This window comes from Exophiala bonariae, assembly GCF_035927105.1.
Source record: "Exophiala bonariae strain CCFEE 5792 chromosome Unknown scaffold_13, whole genome shotgun sequence".
In the NCBI taxonomy this organism is placed as follows: domain Eukaryota; kingdom Fungi; phylum Ascomycota; class Eurotiomycetes; order Chaetothyriales; family Herpotrichiellaceae; genus Exophiala; species Exophiala bonariae.
In genome coordinates, this window is record NW_027042488.1 from 697,043 (window position 1) to 721,009 (window position 23,967).

Consider the following 23,967-nt stretch of genomic DNA (forward strand, 5'->3'; position numbering starts at 1 on the left):
GAATCAGCCGGTGCGGTATCCATCCTTTGCCATCTCCGTGGCCAGGTACCAGGTCTCTTCCAGAGCGCTTTCATCATGTCCGCGGCAAATATCAGTCCCGATTCTCTGGCAACTGGGCAACGACACTATGATCATCTGGTATCGTCTATCGGCCTGAAGGATGCGCCTGCAAGCTTGCAGCTCTCTGCCCTGCGAAGCATGTCAACCACTGATATGCTTGATAGGTTGGGTGTGGCTGAGCATAGCTTCATGCTTGAGGATGAGGAGTTCTTCTCAGACTACTCGGGCCAGCTATTCGATCAGCTCACCACGATTCCATCATGGGTTCAAAAGGTGGTGGTAGGCCAGACGAAAGAAGAGACCGTTGTCTTCGCTCTCAAGTGGCACACAATGTCCGCAGACCAGCTGCGAAGCCAGTGGGAGGGAATATACAGCGATCCATCATATGCACAGGAGGTTTTCGCTGCCTATGGTGTTGGCAAAGACTCATCACATTCTGATATGGTTGCGGCGTTGGTCGCATACACGTCAGACAATTTCTTCACCACAACGGCCTCCCGTCTTACAACGGAGCATCTCAAGATTCCCGGTCCCGGAAATCCAAAAGTCTACTCTTACTGTTTCGATCAGCCTGACATAATCTCCAAAAGACCTGTCTGGAGGGGTTCAGCCTATCATTCAGTGGAAATACCATTCTTGTTTCGTCATCCTCAAGTTGCTGGTAGCGATGCATCGCCGGAGTTTCGTAAGACCTCTGACACTTTCAGCACCGCTGTGTTGCACTTACTCAACGGGAATGAGCCTTGGGAAGATGTCAGTATTGCTAAGAGATGGATGAGGCTCGACGGCGAGAAGTCAGGCATCGCAAATGAGAATGACAGCCTAGGCGCAAGGTGGGCGGTATTGGCGAACAGCCCAGAGAGACATCAGAAGTTCATGCTAGGCATGATGTTGCTGGGGGATGCGATGGGTTATGCGCTGACTGCGTTCTCTGCGGAAAGTTTGGCCGACTAGCACATTAATACTATGTCATACCTACTCCCTCAAACATTTTGGAAGTGATAGACGGAGAACTTGCTCGAGTCCAGTGTAGAAGTGAACGAGGCAGCTTTAGAAGAGTTCCATTTCGAAATCATATGGGTGAAATATTTAACCCCTGAACAACAGTTGCTTTTCTGGAGGTTCCAACCAGGTGAAGAGGTGTTGTTTTCCTCACGTAGTATTATCCCTCAACCAGCGATTATCTGTAAAGTAGCGAATTTCAACTTCATCTTCCATGGCATCAAAATCAGAATCTTCGATTAGCAGAAGCCCGTCTGGGTTATGCAAGTCAGTGATCAGCCACGATGCCATCGAAGCTACGATCCTTTTCCGACTTTGGTGCGACGCAAGCATCACCAATTCAACAAACTCGATGATCTCCCAACTACGAAACGCCGCATCCTCTGATGACTTCCAGTGTCCAAGGTTCGTGGCTTCGCTCGCCAACACAAAGAGTAGGGCCATCACCGTCAATCCTGCGATGGAGGTTGTGGTTGAAGTGTTGGTATCCTTCGAGGATGGATGGCTCAACTCAATTTGGTGGACTACCCTATCCATAAATTCTATGGCTGCCTCTTCATTGTCCTGTAAAGCCCAAAGCATACTGTTGATGGCGTATAAGACGGCAAGATAAGGTCTTATCTGGCTGGATGCTCGATCCACGAAAGAGCTCTCCACGTAGGGCCGAAGAACAGAAGAGGTTCCGAAGTACCACAGGCTGCCTGGTATGCACGGATCCTTTCGCATAGAATTTTCACATGTAGGTGCAGTCGCCGTGGGTTTCCGGCTACCTGTTGAACAATTGGTCCTGATCTCGCGGTTCCATTTTTGAAATATCTGGAGTCTGCATTTGAGAGTGTCAGACGCTGTTCCAAGTCTTGTTGAATTACTGAAAAGCTGTGTGCCCCCAAGGGTGACGTATGCATAAAGTATTATCATTCCTGTTGGAAATTGCATGTCTTGAATAGCCCTGAGCCCGCCTCGCAAATTCAACAGGGCAATAGCTGCATTTGAGTGCTTTCGTGCGACGGCTAAGTCGCCTATACGTCCTTCCGCAATTCCCGCGACCACAATTCCGAAGATAGTTGAATCAAGGGCCCAATTTTCGGGTTTGGATATTAGCATTTGCATGTGACCTAAAGTCGAGGTCCGTCGAGATAGAATCGATACATCAGGTTCTGTGTGTTGACGATTCTTGATCGCAGTTTCTGTAAGTAGGAGAATCCAGTTGAGAAAGATTGCATTTGCAGATAGACATGGCACTGTAGTTTCTCTCACTGGGCAAAAGGTTGATCTGGCAGATGTCCCATAAAGTGAATTGGGTGTGGAAGTAAGGTATGTGTCATGTCAGTTATCTGTATATTAGAACTGAGCAGGGTCATACTTACAGAAATGCAGGATGTTTCGATCTTTCTTGGACAGCTCCATGGGCAAAGCCACAAAAGGGTCCAGCAGACTAGTGTCGACTGGGTGGCCAGTGGCAGGTTTGACGGAACCAAGGGCTCGTCTCACACTGGGAGCTTTGTTTAACCTGAACTTGATCACTGATGAAGTATATGGCGGGTCACCATCGTCACAGTTAGGATCAACTTTTCTCTCCCCCTCAGAGTCCTCTTGATATGGACTTGAAGCCGAAACTCGACGTTGTAGACTTCCGTCCCTCGAAAGAGATGTTGAGTTAATTTTGTTCCTGATCCCACCCAGACACACCGGGGTTGGCTCTTGAGTCCCATTAACCTGAGTAGTGCTGTACGACCGGGACCTAATTCTTGCATGAGAGACCTTCGCAGCATGTGAGCGCTCCTTTGCACGTTGCAGCTCAACGGCTCTACGGTTCAAGCTAGGATCGAATCGACGGTGATACACAAACTGGTAGCTTTCGCCTGCCATTGAGGCTGAACAAGTAATAGTTAATTAGTACTCAGTATTTAGTAGCCTTCCAGTAATCGATAGGTTCGGTAGATGTTGCCAGGTGCCGCAAACACAACCGATGACTTCTCAGTATCGAGACGGTGGATGCGCAGACATTTGTGGTTGAAGCCTTGCACAAGGTAACAGGGATAGTGCGATCCATCACCCTACGGATGGGCGAGATGGCTGATCGATGTAATGAATATATAAGTACTTACTTCCTTAGCGACAGTATTGTTGTGGCGATGTGGACTCGTATTGAAAAGGCAGCAGATCTCTATTCGGACGGCTGGTTAGCGTACAGGACGATTGAGATACTGCTATAATGGGTAGCTTGGTTTCGGCATTCATGGCGAAAATCCAAGGAACAGGATGCCCCGAGGCTATCCTAAGCCTATCGAGACTGAAGGATACTGTACTAGCACTAGTAATTACGCGAGCATCAAAATCTCGACAAGGGACAATCACTTGATGGATGATCCCCCTTCGCTAGTAATCCCTGCACGTTGATCATGTTCGCTTGGTACCCCATGCTCCGGCATGGAGATCCAACGATTAAGCTTCCGTGCCTAGAGACCTGTTGCCAATTCTGGCAGGACCCTGCATCCGTAACAGCACTGGCATGTAGCTTAGATAAATTACCGAGTACTAGTTTTAAATCCGAATATGGGATGAACTTCAATCGAACATGAATTGATCTCAGAATAAATCACTTTAACGGGGCAATTGCAATCCCTGCATACGTATACGACTAGTACTTGCTCAGCCTGGAGTTAAGTAATTTAGGATTTAGTACCATTCTCTGGGAGTGAATGGGTTTTTGAGATGTAAACCGCAAGTACAGAACAGGGTCCGTCTGCAGCTAAGGCTCCTTCCCTTGCGGAGGCGAGTGCTTCAGACGTCCTAAAACTGGAGACATGATATTGCATACTGTGTGGGGTACTACCAAGTATATGATACATCCCGTTATCACTACTTGAAGCTCAGGTTCCAAGTTCTCCAAGGTTGTCCAGTGTTAATTATCCAAGAGAGCTATTTCCGAGCGTCAATGTACCTCTCTGCTAATCTTATTCAATCGCATGATTGAGCTACTGAGCAGTAATGAATTTCTACACGATGAGGTACTTCGTAAGTGCGCCACGACGTGTCCCAACTTAGGAAATCATCCCGCAGATCTAAAGTGGGGATAGTAATAAGCAAGTACTAGACTTAGTACCTGTTCTTGAGCAAGTTTTTGTGTAAACTAAGCCATTGGATCCTCTGAGTCTTTGGACATATCGATGGATTCACAGAGGGGAACGACGTCAGAAGAAAGAGCATACGCATACACTGAGGAAGTGACAATTAAGCAATAAGTAAGCTGGTACTTACCTAGTAGGTAAGTACTTGATAGATAGATGTCGTAAGTACTTACCAAATGAGTGGTTCCCATGCGGTGGTTGAGAGTGAAAGGAACGAACCTACACTCACGAATTTGCTCTGGAGCTCTCGAGAATGGTGACCTTGAATTGTATAAGTTTTCCATTCAAGCGACTCGGAGGAAGTACGAAATTCTACTTCTAAGTACCTACTGAGTGTAGTAACTACCTTGGTAAGTACGAAGATTTCGGGCGTAATCAGAAAGAAGCACCAGAAGATATGTCTAAGAGTCACGGCGTTTTGCTGCTGTATAAGTTCTTAGTAGCTAGGACTACTGCTGAATCCCTAATGTTCGATAGATACGCATAATTAAGTGACTTGGTATCCTGCGCCAGATGATCTTCTTGGAAGTCTTTGCGAAGTACTTAGTAGCGCCGGCTTTCCTCGGCTTTCCTCGGCTGACGCAGAAACAATCCCAGATTGCCCCATCTTAGAAGCATGACACATATATCTTATAAGTAAGTACTACTATAGGTACTGAGAGTATCATTAGTATGTGCAGGATGCCCAATGACCATATTAACTACATGTGGGAGCTAAATCTAGCGTAAAGTACTACCAAGTAAGTAAGTAGTTCTAACCCATAGGTTGCCTAACCAATCTCCACCAGGCGTCAAGAGATCTTTGTACCGGCTTTAGACTTCTATTACTATCAAGTACCTGTCTAGCTACGAGCCAGGTGTCTCATTAGAGCCTCAACATGGAAGCCTATTAAGCTTCGCTTGGACTTGTGAGACCAACGAACGTTTCCCGCGCCTGACACCTAACTACTAAGTAAGGACTTTAGCGAAGTCGATGTCCCAATTTTCGACTGCTCTTTGAGATTCACCGGTTATTCGAGGGTTCGAACGGACCAATCTGCATCCCTTGGGACGGCTAATATGCATCCCGGTGACTATGCTACGCAATCCGGCCCGTAACCGGTGTTACCGAAAACCCATCCCCGTGCATTGAAAGGGTTGTTCACAAATCCGAGTCACGCTCAACCATTCTCGGCGCAAATTTAAATCTCCGAAGTTCATGATGACTTGATATACTCACTACTATGTACTTAGTACTTCTTTGTACGTTCTCGGTCGTGGACGTCGCCATCCAAGGACTCGTTATGGGCATCCCATTGTCCAATCCATTTGGCTAATCTCTCAGCCAGCACATGAGATGCACCCTATTGCACCGGAGTTGCTGTCGGCATATTGCCTGTTGCCATCGACATTTAATGCTCTCACTGTAAGTAAGTAAGGCTGTACCACGATATTAATGTTTTTCGCGCATCAAGTCAGCATGTACTCCCATCACCGGCCATCGCAGCATGCCACCAAGACGTGGAAGAACACCAAACAACAACCCAGAATTTCTTTGGGTTAATCGAACGCCAGACTCTGATCACCTATCGGCCAGTCGACAGGAGCGTGACGAGTTGAGGACGATCACCAGCCATGCTAGAACGTGGCGCGCAGCTCTGAGGCGGCAGCAAAGGCTGGTGGCCGCTCAGACAGGTGCCAGTCATGCTCAGCGCATTGTTGGGTGGAATAGGCAGGAGAACAGCAGCGTCGCAAGGTCGGATCAAAGTTCGAGTGAAACATCGGCGGCACCTTCTCCAGCAGCACTTGTGCCCTTTGCAGCCGACGAGGTCGCTCCTTTTGCATACCTAGAAGGCCCCTCGGATGCCTGGTGGTCACAGAACGCATTCCAGTATGCTACACAGTCATGGCTACCATCGATATTTCAAAACCTGGATGTTTTTGATCCTGACGGCTTAATGTCTGATGGTGTCGTGAGAGATACCATAAATGCCATTGTCCAAGGCTGTCTGCTCAACAGGATGCATATGTTCTCCCTGCTGTCAGCAAGTACATGTTATCTGAAATTCATCCTCAAGGCACAACTTGACAAAGTCGACACCCCGGAATATTGCATGGGAAAGGCTTTACAGTACCTCCGACACTACTTCGCGAGTGATCCAAGAGCGATCGTCAACGAGCTGGTCATCTTTGACCTTATGGCAATATCGACATTTGAGAGATACGTAGGAAATTTCGAAGGAGCGAGGACGCATTTCAGCATGGTGCAGCATTTGATTGAGTCCCACGGTGGTCTTGACAGTCTGAATATATCATTACGTCTCGTCTGTCACGAGTGGGACCTACTTGCGGCTGCTGCAACTGCGGAGCGGCCGCTGATACCAATGACCTGGTATTCTGATGCTTCATCACCGACACACGCAGAGGAGGTCCACCTTGAGCTTTTGACGATCGGTGTGAGTCCCAGTGGTGCTTCTCTGAATGGGTATGCAAGTTCAACACCATCCATACTCTCAAACATCCTCACCAGCATCGTCGAATGGTTCCAAGAGCAACAGCTACTCCGAATCCTGCCTTCAGACCAAACAACCCAACTGCGCGTTGTAGCTACAAGGAGATCCTATGCCTTAGTCCACAAACTCCTGTCCACACCAGCCATAGCAGTGACATTTCCGGACCAATTCAGCTCGATAACCGACTCTTTGGATGATGAAATGCTCGAATGCATCAAACAAGCATGTCTGATCACCATCTCCGCCAGCGAAGAGGCACGATCCGTGCGTGCGGCACCGGACCACCTTCGCCCAGTCCAACACGATGACGGCCAGACCTTTGCATTCTTCAACATGCCCGTCCTGCGGCACGCCTTGACCGAAGTCCTCCAACGACTGATGGGGCCTAACACTCATGCTGGACATCACGATCACGGCCTGATTCTGTGGATCGCCTGCATCGCAGCCCAGAAGTGCACTCAACAAGCACAGGGGCAGCAGCAGCAGCAGCAGTTCGAGGAAGCAGACCGGGACTGGTTCCTCGGCCTGGCGCGGCAGTTCGCCGCTCGCATGCAGGTCGCTACGCTATCTGGCCTCGCGGACGTCCTGTCTCGATACATCTACATTCTCAACCCAGATGCATCGCCGAACACCGCGGGACTTGAGACAGTGCTCGGCTAGGTTCGTGTTCACAACGCTTCGTTCGGTGCACTAGTGGCACGGGCGGATTTTACAGGTAAGGCTGATTTTATGTACATTACTAAACCACGTTTCTGGAGGGAGTGAGAAATTCATCTGGCCCATGACAGCTTCGTTTCTTTCTATTTCGCCCTTATATTGTTTTTAGGTATTTCTTTGATGATCTTCACCGGGCTTCAGTCATATGATGTCGGGTGTTTGGAGAGTGTGTATGAGATACTAGATATATTTGTTCTTGTGGAGCCTGGAGTTGGTGCCGGAATACCCACACGTACGCCCCGGGAAATTTTGCTTTCTATGATCAAATCCATTTGTGATTTTCTGTTGACTACTTAGTACCATATGTGCACTGTTATTAAATGATATGGCAGCCGTACTATCTGCCATTGGTTGACCGACGGGCAACGTCGAGCAGGAGGCATATCATGGCAAATATCCGAAGAATGCGTTTGAGAGAGATATTCAGATTGCTTCTCACTCCACTCCATTGAATTCTACTCTCATTCGCCATGCAACCATCGTACTGTACCCCCGGCACGGTGTCGTCTCAATCCCTTCATCATGGCTCCATGAGTAGGGTTATTCGAGGCAGGCCGGACCCGTTCTTTCATCGCGGATACCTCGTACATGAGTAAGTTGCATCTGTGGCGATGACGCATGCACGACTGCAGTGAGGTTTTTTCCCCCTCCTCGCTGAGAAAATTGATATCGATGGAACGTGGCCGGTCGTTCATATATCTCCGAGCGAGAGTCGGCCGACTTCGATCTAATTGGTGTGTTCGGCAGTTAAAGGCTGGCAAGGCGCCGGATTAAAGGGGCTCGGATGTGGTTCGGACATGTGTGGGATGTTTAAGCGAGGTTCAACGCTTCACGCATACGAAGACTCTGGTTGGAAATATTCATGCTCGAATAGAGAGTGCGCACCAATTTGGGTCGCGTAAAGGGAGTGCCAGAACTTTATGCCGTCGCTAGGAGCAAGAAGTCCTGCGGTCGAGGATATGGATTTTTCTTCCTCCGAACAGTGGAATCATTCTTGAGGATTGGTGGACTTCGGTATGGGATATCTACGGCAATGCACGGACTTGGCGTTAGATGCTGATAACATCTCGGATTCAGTCAGTGATGCCGGCCTTTTTCGGATTTGCTCAAAAGTTGGGAGGAACGTATCCCTGAACTCTTGGATTTGGTGAGAAGCATTCATCTTTCGTAATAAAGAAGACTATGGATCCAAGACGAAGGATGGGTAAATGATAAGTTGATGAAAGCATAGGACAAGCTGACTAAACTACGCACCAAGTCCAAAATCCGAGAATGAGGGTTGCACGGGTTGTCGCATGGCTTGATCAGGCATTTAGTCGGAAAAGATATCCCAGACAGGGGCAATTGTAGATCGAATCGGCTCCAGGAACTTCATTGAGTATATGCGGATCTGGCATGGGCTGCTCAAGCAAACCAGAAGGCTGTCATACATGGGAGTTGATTGACTTGCGGCCTTTCCTATTGCGATGACACATATCCGCGCAACCCGCGAGTACGCGGTGCAGCAAACTATGGCCTTCATTCACCAAGGATGAAGCGTAGTCAAATGCCTACAGATTTGAATACCTGCACACGGTCAATGGGCACTCCCATTACAGTATACCGGTCTAGGCGGCACTCTCTAAGTTTGCTACCTACCGTGGAATGCGATGGAAGCGAAAGGCTCCACCTCCTCGATCAAGACATTGTAGACGCCGTAGTGCTGAGACAACAGGTGACGTGGCTCAATTCATCGGTTGAAGAAGACGCACAACCGAAGGATCATCAGATTTTGTGTGGGTGTTGGCGCGACCGGGAAGTTGCAGCAGACAGCGACGTTGGGTCATCAAGAGACACACCTGATTAGGAGGAGGATGGTGAAATGGAGAAAGAACGGAGTTGCCCCGATGCCGACCTCATTGGCATTGCACGTGAGAAGTAGGACAGTAGATGGTGTATTCATGTGGAAGACGTAAGACCCTGGACGATGCTAATCGGGCGTATTCAGAGCCTTTTTTCCATCCAGTAAGTGGCATGACTGCGTTGAGGAACGAGGGTGGATTTTCATGAGCCAGAGAGAACTGATTAGAATGGTTGGATCGTGCGAGGTACTCCACACCGAGTAAACCTGAGTATATTATTTATCGTAAGACTCTATATATGTGCTTCCAAGGCCAGCGGCTTCTAGCTCTGCTGTTTACCTTTGCACAAAATCTGCAGCCCGAATTGCTTTCTCAAAATTGGCTGATCTCATACTACACAGCGGTAGATATTCCCTAGGTGTGACTACTGCTTGCAGCTGGGGAGTCACAAATCGATTTCGCTGTCGGCTAACCCTACCATCAAATATACGTCGAGTGCTTGTCAGCTGATCAGCAGTGGCTCATGAGCCCTGGACGGCCAGACAGTTAAAGCCTTTTTGTTCATGTGGAACTTGCCACGACTTGACCCCAGATGACGTTCCGGTGAAGTCCAACTGGCAGCTCTCATGGACCAGAGACCAACGTTGAACTGGTGCACTTGTCAAGGAGTAGATCTGTACTTGCACACCGATCAAAGCAATGGGCAACCGACTGTTTGTCTGCTGATAAAACGTCCTGTACGCATGATTGATCGCGGTTGGCATTGGATCAAGTGCAAAATACGTCATGGTAGTCAGGATTTGATATCTTGCTCATTTCAAAGCTTTTAGCTCTGCATGAACTCTGTTGTGTCTTCAAGGTCCATCTGCCAGCGCTACCGCCACGGCGGCACCAAACAACGCGGCTTCATCTGTTGGGATCAGCACTATTTTCTCAGCATTCACCGACCCTCGAGTAGATTTTCCAGAAGTGATCATGTCATGAAGAAATGCTTCACATCGATCTTTGAAACCAGGATACTTCAAGATGACACTGCCATTACATGCAATAGACGTCTTGAGCATACTTGCAGGTGTCGTGGAATTGCCGCTGGTCTCTTTTTGCAAAGCCCAAAGGGCATGAACGGCCACCGAGATATATGCTGATGCCCGAAATGAAATAGCCTGAGCGGCTGTCCGCAAGAAAGATAGTTCTTTGGCTGATGGGAGACGCTTCAGACCGAAAGCCGCTTGGATCATTGGTCCCGATTTTATCGATTGGTTTGAAGCATCATCCTCAAGGTGTGCGAGTATCTCTGTATCAAGGGAATATCTCTCAGATAGACAAGGGGGAAATTTGCCATCAAATAATTCACCGGTGTCGACGGCTTCGAGGATGATCAAACGAAACAGTTCTCCCAAGTACCGGCCAGTAACCATGTACTCAAGGGGTTGAAAGTCGGGCATATGATGTTGTTTATTGAGAGTTTGATCCCACCGAGTCTCTGGTAGAATAGACTTTCCAAACATGGAAACTTCGGTGTTGGTGATGACCTTCTGAGCCTCCTTGAACCATGAGGGATCTCGAATGCCAAATTTGGACTTCCCCATGCTGGAGATTGGGAGATAGGCAGCGGCATTGGTTCCGGTACCAAGGATCAGAGCCATTGATGTGGCAGGATCGAGGTATGCTTGAGATAGGAGGGTGGCCGAGGAATCGTTCACAATGGCGTCCACACGAACATTGAGGTGTTTTCGAACACAAGCGGCTTCGATCAGCTCGGCCAAATCCATACCGATGGTGTCCTCGTGGCAGGCGAATCCCTTGCCCATGCCTTGCATCTTTCCACTACGATGGCTTGTCTGCTCAATCGGAAAACTCCAGGCCAAACCCATGGGCAGGGTCTGATTTGAAGACAATAGGCCCCTCTCATGCTCCAACATGGCCTCTATTTTGCCCGCCATCCAATCAAAGAATTGTGTAGAAGGGAGTTTGCGTATCCGTTCGTCGATTTTGGAAGTCGTCATGTGTTTAATGATCATAGGGGTCTGCCGTGCATTCCTTCCTCGCAGCTCGATCAAAGCCACTCTGAAAGTTGAGCCACCAACGTCAAGTGCAATGAAGGTTCCCTGCTCTTGACCGGTGGGTAGGGCATGACAAAAAGACGGGAGCATGCATGCTTCACTCTCTTGGAGTTTGGCTTTATATTGGACTCGGAGAGCCGAGGACATGGAAAGCATTCGGCGCATGGTACAAGGGGCCTTGAACAAACTCATGATCTCGTCTTTCAACGAGTCGAGTGTATGATGGACGGTTTCGACAATGTTGACCTCATGGTTGGACTTTGGTGTCACAGGGACGGTCTTGAGGGCGGAGGGGAATAGGAGGATTGTAGCCAGGTGTCGCAGGATCCTGCGAAAGAACTCGAGGAGGGTCATGGTGGAAGACAAGTAGATGGTGGATTCGGATCTAGTCAGAGAAGGGCACAGAGGGTCTCCGTCATGGTGGGCTTTGTGAAAGCTTTTGTTTGCGCGTGGGAGCACAAGAGGAGATGTCACGAAATGAAGAAAAACTCAAAGGGCTGTGGTGACATGGTAAAGGGAGGGAGTGCAGTGCAGTGGTAGAGTGAAGAGTGTTGTAGTGGCAGTAGCATAACATTAGAATGGACGGATGTTGTCAACATAGGTAGGGTGGACTGAAATGTCTGTTTTGAGTGCTACCGAAGATGTGCAGTTGAGCACTCGTACTCAGTAGGCGTGCAGTGAGTTACACGGGTGGTTCTGGCACGGGGACTGCAAAGGGACTGACTCTGGGTAAGCTCAAAGGGTGTAATGGGACAGTCAAGGTGAAGGAATACTACTCTTAGACAAGAACTACTAGCACTACGGAGTACTGTCGCAGGTGCGTCGAGAGTGTGGAAAGAGAGGCAAAAGAATTGTGGACTATGGTCACAACGGGACGGGCAGGCGAGAGGCGGCCTTTGGGGGGCAGCAACGCCGATGATGAGACACCTTACGACAACTGATGGGGGAGGGGAACCAGAATGGTGAGGGGAGTGGAGGAGGGGGGGTCGTCCTGGTCACGGGTGATGGATGCCTCCCTCCCAGATACCATGGCAGCCTGGAGACAGTGTTGAGCTCGCAGTAGAAGTACCTGGCCTTAGGGCGAAATTACATACATTCGCATGTACCTTTGCTGCTCCATTCTTGCTGGTGGCAGGTAGCAGGTAGCAGTTGTGAGTTACTCCGTCCCTAGGAATGATTCAGGCTTGGAATTGGAGTCACACTGGGCAGTTGCGTTACGCTCAAATTTCCAGGTCCAACTTCCATGGGCTAGTGACTCGGAGCAACAAAAGCAACCCAGGCATTGGCCGCTTTTGCAGTTATGTTACATCCCGTATCTACCGACATTTGATCGTCCTCTTCAAATGAAACCCTTGCCCTCACCACTACATCTCAATGTCCCATTGTCAACATTTCATCTGTGACCCACTGACCCAATCGCAAGCCTTTGTTTTCCTGTCGTCGCATTGCTACCGTGAGTACAACATAACTTCTCAGAGTGTCTTTTTCCATCCGGTGCCATTCCGCTGCAAGCCATACAGACCTGAGTACCTACGATCAAAGGTCCGTATCGAGGTAGGCAGGTAGTGCGATATGCTGATACCTATCATCTCATCTGCAGTATCCAAAGCCGCATTGACGTCGTTCGGGGTACATTTCTGCTTGTAAGCAGTCAAGAACGCACCAAGCCTAGCCTAGCATTGTTGAAGGTAGCCTGACTCAACTTCGTCTGTTGCAACCAGCCTCCACGAAGCAAGGTGCTGTGTAGTACGTAAGTCAACCAGAAAAGTATACAATATCTGAATGATATGTTCTCCATGTCGTTTTAGGTCTTGCAGGCTTTACTCAGGTATCAATTTTGCAAGGACCTGGCCGGCCACGAGTATGAGGAACCTTGTCGAGAATGTATCAGGACATAGCCATGATAAGTGGATTAGACGTAAGAGTTGCCTTGACGTGAAGATGAAACTGAAAGCTGGGGAGGGTTAATGCCTTTTTTTTAAAATCATGGCAACTTGACGGAAGAACAGGATGTATATCAAACAGAACTTGGTGATGCTGCTAGGCTTGAACCAGTTCTATCTTGGTCACAACAAATCTTACTCATGTTCCTCGCCAACCACCTCGAGGGTTAGTTGTTGATAGTCAAGGCTTAGAACAGACCGAAACATGAGTGGATGTGCTAGAAGACAAGCGTGTCAGTGGCAAGTTCTGACTTGATGAGGTTCAGAATGACCAGGCGGGTTCGAGATCAGGCGCTGTGCATCACACCTCAGTATAAAGATAGTAGATTTGAGGTTCTCGATGGTGGTCCACGACGGGGAGAGTTGACTTGTTCCAGTCTGAATTGGAAAGGCTCTAAGAATCGAGATGGCAGTGCAGAAAGCCACGGCAGGCCAAAATACACAAGATATGGTCATGATCCATGGTATGAGGCTACTGGTGACTGGGTGGGTGGTCACTCACTGGCAGTTGTCAATGGGTCGTGCCGACCAGTGTCGTTGATTTGGTGATACATGGTTCCACAGCGCACCTTATTGATGCTGGACAGGTATTCTTCGATATGGAAGACCTCCAAGTCCGGAATGCGTAGGAGCATCCGTACTACGAGTAAACAATCGAACAAGCTGTACACGAAACATGACCTATTATTGACAGTCTTGACAGTCTTGACAGCCGATATGAATGGGTAATATATCTGGGTCTTCATCCTAGTAATGTGATCAAAGCCCATGCAAAACTAAATTACATTGCTTCGCTTGTCATGTGGAGATCGATCGGCTAGGTATACTGACAGGTACCGAGTACAGTGACAGGTGACAAATCATACGATCACATCAAGACTGTATGTCGGATGTCTTCGGAATTTCTTGATGCTGCTCAATGATTCTTGATCAAACTTTTCATCAGGCAGCAAGCCGACGGTTAGCTGAGGCCGTTGGGACTCCAAACCTTGACCGCCGCTTCTCCAACCGTCAAAAACAATTAGTCAACTTGGACTGTGTACTCTGTACTGGCTGGTCGAAATGCTCCAACATGTCAAAGGAAGCCTGCAGAATGCTGAAATCCTCGTGGCCCATGGTTGTTCCTGAAAATAGTAACTAAAGCAGCAGAGCGTGGTTTATGGCCACTGGGTGATTTCGAAATGCAGCTGTGATCTTTCGCGGACTGAAATATGCGCAACGTCCAACATGACGATTGATGATACGAAGTCGATGGTCAACATGAAGCTGCTGGTTGTCAATCAGCCTGTACTCGTATTTGTTTTCCTCAGCCTGCAGTTTGTGGATCGGTAAGTGACCGGGGACTGGCAAGTTGGCCGCTTGGATACAAGGTACCCTAGGTCTGAGTGGCTTGGGTTGCTAGCGTTCGGTTATCTCTTCACACTTCTTCGGGTGTGGTGCATCCTTGTCTGCAGCCCTTCTAGGCCGCTATTAGGTAAAGCCGGCTTCCCTAGCCTCCAAAGGCTCCAATGTTCAGGGATCCGTCCCTGGAAACTGCCGGAGCCGGGAATTATGATTGTTGTTGTTAGGCTTTAGGCCCTTGGATTGCCCCATGAATCTCGCCTCTTTTCGCCTAAGAGAACATCGATTGATGACCTGCAGAGGTTTCTAGCTTTGTTCGTAAGCCTCACTAGGGGGACGATGGTGTTGTGATGTTCGTAAACTGGTTCGGGACTCGGGAGTTTGTCTTAGCACAATGAATTATCGTTGGATAGTCACAATCATCAACTGCCGACGCTGTCTCAACCGAAGTTTAGACTCGTTTAGAACCGCGTAGCATGACAATAACACACTTGCACTCCGTACTCAGATCCAAGCTTCACTCCTCCTACCGTGACTCCGTAACATGTTACAAGTCCCCAGTGATAACACCCGTGCGGCTCACAATTCCCACAACTATATACTCTGGTGGCTTGCGCAACAAATTCCCCGATCGCCTTGATTGCTCCAGACTTTGGGCCTCGATCGCCCGTGTCGTAGGAAGTCGGCCGCCTAATTTCGAATCTCAAACATGCGTGTCGAATTTAAGTTTGCCTTTACGTGACTGCCGCCGGTTGTTCAGGGGGGAACTCGAATCGGTTTTGTTTCCCGCGAGCCGTGCATGATTGAGATTTGGCTCTTGCCCGCCAGCCTGAGCGTGTCCGTCATCAGCCCCAAAGAACATCCTGGCCAGTGGCTCTTTGCTGGTGTCAACATGATGATTCTTGGCGGCCAGGTATGGCGACCAGGTATGACACCATCCGCACATCCTGGACCTGAATGGATTCTGATTCCTGATTCCTGATTTCTGTGGCCCGCAGACTCGTGCTTCTCGAGGCTCGAGCACCCGGAACTTTGTTGGTGAGGGCTTCCACCCAACCATCCTTTCTCTCCACCAGTCGGCTCCCCTGCACGTTTTGGACCCTCGTGTTATATTGCCCACCCACCCGTCCTGGCTCAGGCTTTTGATTTCTGAACGCCTTCTGCAAGCTTATTCCCTGTCCTGGCCTTTGACATGTCCCCTCGATGCCATTCAAGCATGATCCTCGCGCTGCTGCATCATTCCAGCAGAGAATTATTTTCATCCGCTTTCGACTTGTTCTCTGCTCTCGACTCCCCTAATTAGTGCTCACTTATGTATCCCCCTCTGCCGTTCTGTTCTCAGGCTATTAGCTCTTCTCAGTCTCCATTGTGTCAGAGCCTTTCGCCTTTAAACCTGGATTATTAACGTCTCGAGAGACGACCTGTCGTCGCAGTTCTGATCCAGAGAGACTTGAACACGTCAAAACCCACTCTGACGCGCTCAAGGTTCACTTGACACCGGGACTCCCATCACCAGCCAACGCACAGGCATTATCGTCACGGTCAATGCCCAATGCTCAATCAGAACCAATACCATGGAATCGCGACTTCGCAAGCTTCTCTCGTTGAAGAAATCTCGGGCTCAGCCCCTCATCGCGAATAGTGAATTGGATTTACACAGCGTTCCATACACCACCGTCCAGTCACAAGGTCGAATTCCAGTCTTGATCAATCACGCCCTTGGACGTCCAGCAACCGCAACCGCGAAACGCAAGGACGAAAAGTTGACTGATGTTCATTCATTCTCCTACAACACCACAGTTCCTGGCACCCCACCCGAGGTTGGAGATAGGCCCCAGAGAGGTAATGGACCTGTGAAACTCCAGACCAGCCGCCGATTGAGCTCTGGAGAGCTCCTTGTTACTCAACAAGACTACGATCGAACCTTGGAGGACATTCGGCATGGTGAATTCATCGTTGGAGGAAAGCAGAAGCGCACATCTCGGCCCCCTCCAGTAGCCACCGTCTCCAGACACCACCAGCCAATGTTTGTTTCTACTGCACCAAACTCGCCTGACGCCCATTCCACCTTCTCGAATTCCGTCTGGTCACCCCAAACCCCTGCCAGTGATATACCGATCACAGGTCCATTTACCCCACGCTCACCATCTGCTACCACCTCTGCCAAACAGCCAAGCATCAAGTCATCACCAACCACAGTAGCTCGGTTTCAGGATCTGGAAAATGCTCTCACGAATCGGAACAATCTCGTCCAACCAGGCTTTCCCCATCAGTTTCATTCAATGGCATCTACTACTTCTTTGTTGTCGTCGAACGAAGAGCGAACTCCTACGATCCAAGCCTTGTGGAGAGCAGAATGTAGCAGACTTGAATCAATTTATGGCCAGCCTGTTGTAGATCAACACAGCCCTGAGAGCTATCGAAGTCCAAGCTCTATGACGAATCTTCGACTTGCTCAATACGGGTTCGATCAACGGGATAGCACTTCTTCCGCATCGCCTGCACTACAAGCAATGCCACACCCGACGTTGGACTTGGAAAAACGTGGATTGCTAATCAGAAGCGATCTAGCAGCCGTGCAAATGGAACTCGATCACTCCGATGGCTCGTCCAACATAAGATACTCGCTTCTCTCCTCCAGTGGTGCTTCGTCATCATTTACTACGCGAACAAGCATTGTTGAGGAACCCACGACAACCCGAGAGGACGTACGGCGAATTGTTGACGATATGCGGATGACATATCTCAATGCTATCGAAGCTCACACTCCCCCCCTTCAACCTTTGCCCGACCTGCCAATTCAAAAGCCAAGGTCCAAGAAGAAGACGAGATCGCTTGCTTCGTCAACCTCCGTGGAGAGTGGATTACGATCCATGAACCGACAATCCAGTGACCGAACCAAGTCATGGCAGTCGGCCATATCCTCTCAGCAATCCATCACCCCACGGACCTCCACCTCATCGCCCCCTTCCAGACTCTCCAATAAACGTAAAAGCTCTGGCAATAGTCGAAGGGCTTCTGGCCAACCTGTGGCTGGTATATCATCCTTGCCTGCAATCGAAGCTAGTCCTGCCAGAGCTACCCCCGATGGAAGAAAAAAAAGAGAGGACATGGGCCTCAAGCGAGCCGATTCCACCACCTTGGGCTCAATGGAAAAGATGTTGACTATACTTGATGAAAAGAAACCAAAATCTCCAAGCCGCAGCAATGTAACCCCATCACCCAGAATTATCGTATCTTCGGACTTGCACAACAAAATGACTTTCCCCGATGTTGTTGCATCAACCTCGTCAACAACTCCAGAGACGCCACCCCGAAGGAACTCTTCGATCCAGTCAACTCCGGCGAAGCACGGGTCTCTCAAGGTTGACGCTGGACCTACTGCGGCACCTACGTGGCATCTCGAGGCGGCGCAGCTCTTCGAGGATGCAGATGTCGATGTATCTCTCGATGTCGACGACTTCGAGGCCCTCTGCAATGACTTATTCAACACACCTTCAGTTGGGAAACCAACGGCAGGAAACTTGGATGCGTGGGGTCAACCTCCCTCAGCTGAAAACAAAAGCGAGCGAAACAATGGCATCCACACTGGAAGCCCCCGAAGACGTGCACACACCACAACTGCATCTCCATCTCCACCAGCAAGCTCAAGCCTTTCTTTGCTTGCTACATCCGGCTGAACGACTACCCCCATCACTGACGCCTTTATTATTCCAGGATCTTTCTCATCACTTGATCTTGACCAGATGAGGCTATATCCCTTTGACATGTTTTCCCTTTCCACTTCCAAATTCTCGGATACCCACCTTGACGAAGTAATGTTACGCTTATCATGCTGTTATGCCTATCGGCCACCGACGTTCTACGTCACTTGGCCTCTTTCTTCAGTTCCTTCTTATCATGTCAGAGACAAAGACTTATTCTACTCCTTGGGAGGGGGCTCCTTTGGGTTTTTTTATCACCGGAATCTTTTGTATACAAACTTGTTTAACGAGAACGGGAAAAATAGGAGGATCGGAAAAATGGAAAGGACGACCTTGGGGAAGCACAGGGAGCAAGAATCCCCCAGGAACCGGGAAGTTGGGAACAACATTGTCCCAAAATCCCGGGGGTGCTGCAAAGCATCTTGAGACGAGACTTATGACCATCTGTGTATTTATCGATCATGTTTCCTTGACTATTTTTCTTCACTTCGGAGACAGATGGACTCCTCTGGCTGGGAGACATCTAAAACCATTAACTACCCGCCAAACCATCCTACGGGGCTGGGAACACTGGGTGTGACGCGCAGGGTACGCGGCAACGAGAAAATCATTTGTATATAGCTACGAAAGAAACGGGGCATGACATGGCAGGGATTTTATTCGCTTGGGAGAAATTCCCGTGGTTGTTTTTTTATGGCTTGAGAGGAAGGAGGTGCACATGCATGCATCCATGGCGCAGTGCAAGGGAGCGGGCAGAGATGAGAATGATGGGGGATTTGTTAGAAAGGAACAGAGAGAGAGATTGATCTATTGATATATTCAATGGCCCTAGCGGGTATTGTTATAACCTGACTGATTTGTTTGATCTATTATGTGCAGTGCCTTCTATCACTACTTTTATTTTCTGCTATTGGGTCTTGGCGCCAAGGTGCCCGGTCTGGTTGAGCCTTACGCTCACGAGCACCTGCTCTACGAGTAGGGCACACCTCTCACCACCTACCTAGGTACACCCCAATACACTTCTCACTACGCCCCAATACTATTACTCTAATTCCTGATCTCTCCTTTCATCGCCTCTCTTACCTTGTGGGAAGGCGAAAGCCTCCGCAGATCAATACATACTAAACCCTTTCCCACGTCCTGACAAATTTTTCTTTTTCCTCCTCCGTAGGAATCAGAGACACACGATGGCTCTAGACTCATCATACAAGGCGACTCTGCTCCCACTCCTGCTGAAGGCCTCAGCGCTCTCCTTCGGCACATACACACTCAAGTCAGGTCGGATCTCACCCTATTTCTTCACGTCTTCACTGCTACACACCACATCTCTTCTTGGCGCTCTGGCCAAAGCATATGCATCTGTTCTGACCTCACCTCCATACTCCCTGCCCTTGGGCACGGAGGAAGCAGGCTCAGAAGCAGACGGGTCGTTCTCTCCACACTTCGACATCCTCTTCGGTCCGGCGTACAAGGGGATCCCGTTGAGTGCCGTCGTTGTCAGGGAGCTAGAGTTCAGCGGCGCGCAATTCGCAGGTGTTTCGTACTCTTTCAACCGCAAGGAAGCAAAGGATCATGGTGAGGGCGGGACCATTGTCGGCGCACCGCTGAAGGGTAAGCGCGTGGTGGTGATCGACGATGTCATGACGGCCGGCACAGCGCTGCGCGAGGCGGTCGACATCATCAAGGCCCAGGGCGGCATTGTCGTGGGTGTTGTCCTGCTGCTGACGAGGCAAGAGCGTGTCAGTGATGCCGAGCCTCGAAGCGCGATGAAGGTCGCAGAGGACGAATTGGGTATTCCCGTGAGAGCGGTGCTCAAGTTTGAAGATTTGATTGAAGCCATCGAAGCCGGTCAGATTGAAGGTGCTGGCGCCAATGAGCTCGAGCAGATGAAAGTCTACCGGCAGAAGTATGGAAGTCAGGACTGAGTGTCGTGAATTTCAAAGAATCGTCTGGCAAGAGATTATGCGAAGCTTGGACTGTCGAATATCGCGGTAATAGGGTCATTGATGCTGGAGAGCTCCAGATATCTATGGTACTAATTGCATTGACATACTCCGGGACGCCTCCGTGCCTAGCGAACGATATCACGTGACACTCCAGGCCACAGGGAGAATGAGGCTTTTCTTTCCTCGACTACAGAGTCCAGACTTCTTTTCCCTCATTTGGTGGCTTTGTCAAGGTTGGCGATCAGGGGGGGAACTCCTGGAGATCTAGAATGAGGAGATGTCGCTTGGTATTTTCAGCAGAATCTGGTGGCTTGAGCATGGTGTGGGTCAAAGTTTTGAGATGGATTGCTGCTGCACGTGGTGGCTGCCAAGAGAAGTTCACCACGAGCGTTATAGACTGCTCTACCAAATGCGCTTTAATCGGCTACGCCCAACAGTATCGATTCCAGGACAACTTGGATATCCCCATCGCTACGATAGGCTTGTTAGCGAGCCTTTCATCCCACGGGCTACCCCTCCTGGGCGTGGTGGTTCAAGCACTTCCGGGCCAGGAACATGTGCAGACAACCACGACTAGTGATGTGCATTTCCGACTCGGCGACTTAGGACCCTAAAGTCCACCCGGGTTGGCTGAAAATCCGCTGTAGGGTAGGGAGTCCCTGAGCTACTCGTAATGCCTAGGGGTTAAGAGGCTAATCTTTCTTGACTTCAGAGTCTAGATAATATTGACATCTCTCAATGGATTACTTTTGTTGCTACCAAGAGTGAGGAGCTGCAACAGGTCCCTACAGCATCCGAACACTGGACACTGGAAATTACAGGTAAGGTCTAGTTAAGGCATAGCTAAGGATAAGGCCTGCCTGTGCCCAATGCTCAAATCTCCACCGCTCTGGACTGGGCGTCATCATCCAATGCGATCCAACTTGTCTCGCACCGAGAGAAAGTTCGATGACCCTGCCAGTTGCCCCCCACTGCACTGCACTAAATAATCACCACTGCATTCATTACCACTGCACTGGCAAAAGTTCTTCTACACCGTTCCTTCTCCACCCTCGTCACTCTCACCTTCTGACGACCGTCCTACTCTTTCTCTATACACTGCTTATGTTATAATTTCACCCTTTTCTCCCATTGTTGCACACCCACAGAACCCAATGCAGCGAGAGCAGGCCGACAGGTGGGCTCGCAAGCGATATTTCGGCTGATTGTAGGGTTCGGTTCAACCTCTCACGCAGGAATCACCACACAGTTGCACCAGAGTAACTACAAGCAAACGCAAACTGCGGGTCACAAACACTTCTAGCTGTTGATATTTACTGCTCTGTCTTGTTTCCACTGTTTCAATCTTCCTCTCTCGTCCTCAAATCTCCTTATTAGCCCCTCTGGGTGTCTTCTCAACATGCATATCTCCAAGAAGCTGGCTCTCGCCCGTGAGAGCAACAAACCCACCTTTTCCTTCGAATTTTTCCCTCCGAAAACTGCCCAAGGCGTTCAAAACCTTTACGACCGTATGGACCGTATGCACGATCTAGGCCCTACCTTCATTGATATCACATGGGGCGCAGGAGGTCGCCATTCTACCCTGACCTTGGAGATGGTAAAAGCCACCCAGTCTCAATATGGTCTAGAGACGTGCATGCATCTGACCTGTACCGACATGGAAAGATCCCAGATCGACGATGCCCTACGCTGCGCCTACAAAGCCGGATGCACCAATATTCTTGCTCTTCGCGGAGATCCCCCGAGAGATCAGGACAAATGGGAGGCCAAAGCAGATGGGTTTCGCTATGCCAAAGATTTGGTCAAGTACATCAAAGCAAAATATGGCGATCATTTCGATATCGGCGTCGCTGGTTATGCAGAAGGCTGTGATGATCACAGAAATGTCGACCTTCTGGTTGAGCATCTCAAAGAAAAAGTCGACGCAGGCGCCTCATTCGTTGTCACTCAGATGTTTTATGACGTCGACATTTTCCTCAAGTGGGTAGAGAAATGCCGTGCTCGTGGTATCAACATCCCCATCATTCCGGGGATAATGCCCATTTCGACTTACGCTTCGTTCATGAGACGTGCCGACTGGACTCAATGCAACGTACCTTCTGAATGGCACCAAGCCCTGGATCCTGTCAAGAACGATGATGCAGCAGTCCGTGATATCGGCAAAGACTTGCTAGCAGATTTATGTCGACGCCTCCTCGACGCAGGCATCCTGCATCTTCACTTCTACACCATGAACTTGGCACAATCGACTAGGTTGATCCTCGAAGAACTGGCCTTGACCCCCGACACATCCGGAACGCCATTGGAGAAGCCACTGCCATGGAGACAATCACTGGGATTGAATCGCCGGGACGAAACCGTGAGACCGATTTTCTGGCGCAATCGCAATACCTCCTATGTTGCACGAACTGCCGACTGGGATGAATTTCCCAACGGCCGTTGGGGTGACAGCAGGAGTCCCGCCTTTGGTGAGCTTGATGCCTATGATATTGGTCTCAAAGGAACCAACGAAAGCAACATCAAATTGTGGGGCAAACCCAAAACACTTCGCGAGGTCACATCATTATTCATCCGATTCATTGAGGGAGATTTGGACAGACTTCCATGGAGTGAAGGTGGAATCAGTTCCGAAGCTGACAGCATCAAGAAAAACCTGCTTGAGTTGAATAAAAACGGCTTTCTTACCATCAATTCTCAACCTGCTGTTGATGGAGCTTCTTCGTCACATCCGGTATATGGATGGGGTCCTGCCGGAGGCTGGGTTTATCAGAAGGCCTACTTGGAACTGCTGGTCTTTCCCTCCATTTTTGGCACAGTCCTTGAGCGACTTAACGCCAACCAAAATCTGACCTACTACGCTGTTAACCAGAAGGGCCAACTCTTGACGAACACCAAGGATGAAGGCCCAAATGCAGTCACATGGGGCATTTTCCCTAATCGTGAGATCGTGCAGCCCACCATTGTCGAGACCGTCTCTTTCTTGGCCTGGAAGGATGAAGCGTTCCGTCTAGGTCAGGACTGGTCCAAGTGCTATGCTCCAGGTTCCGGAAGCAGAAAGCTCATAGAGGCCATTATGAGCCAGTGCTACCTGATAAACATTGTTAACAACGATTTCCATCAGACACACGATATATTCGACATTTTTGAGGGTCTTGCGGTAGGAGATCTTGATCTGTCCTTTGAGGATGATATCACCGTTGATTCGAGAAATGGCAATGGAAAAATCGTCAATGGTAGCGGAACCTCCGATACTGAGCGCAATATCACCAATGGTGATCGACGAACATTGCCAATTCACACGAATGGTACTATTCACGCACATTGAGCATTGAGCAACGAATGCTTATGATCGTAGAAGAGTCAGGACTAGTGCGGGCTTTGCCTAGTCCTTTTCCACAAACTATGCATGCAAATTACTTTCTTATCTGGAATTGGGTTGGGAGTTCTTCGGGCTTGATTTAATTGTACCATCGGTGTACCGCTGGACAGGAAAGGCATAACTGGGAACTAAAAAAGGAGAAAAGCATCTCATTTCAACATGATACCCCCAGCATGAAAACGAAAAGATTTCACGAAGCGATGACGTTCACGAAAGGTAGAGTGAGCATGCCATGGCATGTATTGTGCCTATTAGCTTAGAAGAAGAGAGCACTTAATGTCTCGAGGGTTGATATTTCAACAACAACCCCTGGCCTTTCAACACGGCCTATGACAGTGCAAATCTTCC

At 49.3% G+C, this 23,967-nt stretch overlaps 7 protein-coding genes across 7 annotated transcripts; 5 read left to right on the forward strand and 2 right to left on the reverse strand.

The window, feature by feature from the left end:
• Positions 1 to 75: 75 nt before the first annotated feature.
• LTR84_002559 (uncharacterized protein) lies at positions 76 to 1,014 on the forward strand (the record flags this gene model as incomplete). Its single annotated transcript, XM_064846168.1, has 1 exon — positions 76 to 1,014. The coding sequence occupies one exon, from the start codon at positions 76 to 78 to the stop codon at positions 1,012 to 1,014; it is 939 nt and encodes a 312-aa protein (XP_064706393.1).
• A 198-nt stretch (positions 1,015 to 1,212) lies between these two features.
• On the reverse strand, positions 1,213 to 2,172 carry LTR84_002560 (uncharacterized protein; the record flags this gene model as incomplete). The annotated part of the gene is made up of 1 exon (XM_064846169.1): positions 1,213 to 2,172. One exon carries the CDS (start codon positions 2,170 to 2,172, stop codon positions 1,213 to 1,215), a length of 960 nt encoding a protein of 319 aa, XP_064706394.1.
• A 3,508-nt stretch (positions 2,173 to 5,680) lies between these two features.
• On the forward strand, positions 5,681 to 7,345 carry LTR84_002561 (uncharacterized protein; the record flags this gene model as incomplete). Its single annotated transcript, XM_064846170.1, has 1 exon — positions 5,681 to 7,345. The coding sequence occupies one exon, from the start codon at positions 5,681 to 5,683 to the stop codon at positions 7,343 to 7,345; it is 1,665 nt and encodes a 554-aa protein (XP_064706395.1).
• Positions 7,346 to 10,097: 2,752 nt separating this feature from the next.
• On the reverse strand, positions 10,098 to 11,660 carry LTR84_002562 (uncharacterized protein; the record flags this gene model as incomplete). Its single annotated transcript, XM_064846171.1, has 1 exon — positions 10,098 to 11,660. One exon carries the CDS (start codon positions 11,658 to 11,660, stop codon positions 10,098 to 10,100), a length of 1,563 nt encoding a protein of 520 aa, XP_064706396.1.
• Positions 11,661 to 16,164: 4,504 nt separating this feature from the next.
• LTR84_002563 (uncharacterized protein) lies at positions 16,165 to 18,270 on the forward strand (the record flags this gene model as incomplete). Its single annotated transcript, XM_064846172.1, has 1 exon — positions 16,165 to 18,270. One exon carries the CDS (start codon positions 16,165 to 16,167, stop codon positions 18,268 to 18,270), a length of 2,106 nt encoding a protein of 701 aa, XP_064706397.1.
• A 1,211-nt stretch (positions 18,271 to 19,481) lies between these two features.
• LTR84_002564 (uncharacterized protein) lies at positions 19,482 to 20,219 on the forward strand (the record flags this gene model as incomplete). The annotated part of the gene is made up of 1 exon (XM_064846173.1): positions 19,482 to 20,219. One exon carries the CDS (start codon positions 19,482 to 19,484, stop codon positions 20,217 to 20,219), a length of 738 nt encoding a protein of 245 aa, XP_064706398.1.
• Positions 20,220 to 21,639: 1,420 nt separating this feature from the next.
• On the forward strand, positions 21,640 to 23,565 carry LTR84_002565 (uncharacterized protein; the record flags this gene model as incomplete). Its single annotated transcript, XM_064846174.1, has 1 exon — positions 21,640 to 23,565. One exon carries the CDS (start codon positions 21,640 to 21,642, stop codon positions 23,563 to 23,565), a length of 1,926 nt encoding a protein of 641 aa, XP_064706399.1.
• Between the last annotated feature and the right edge of the window lie 402 nt (positions 23,566 to 23,967).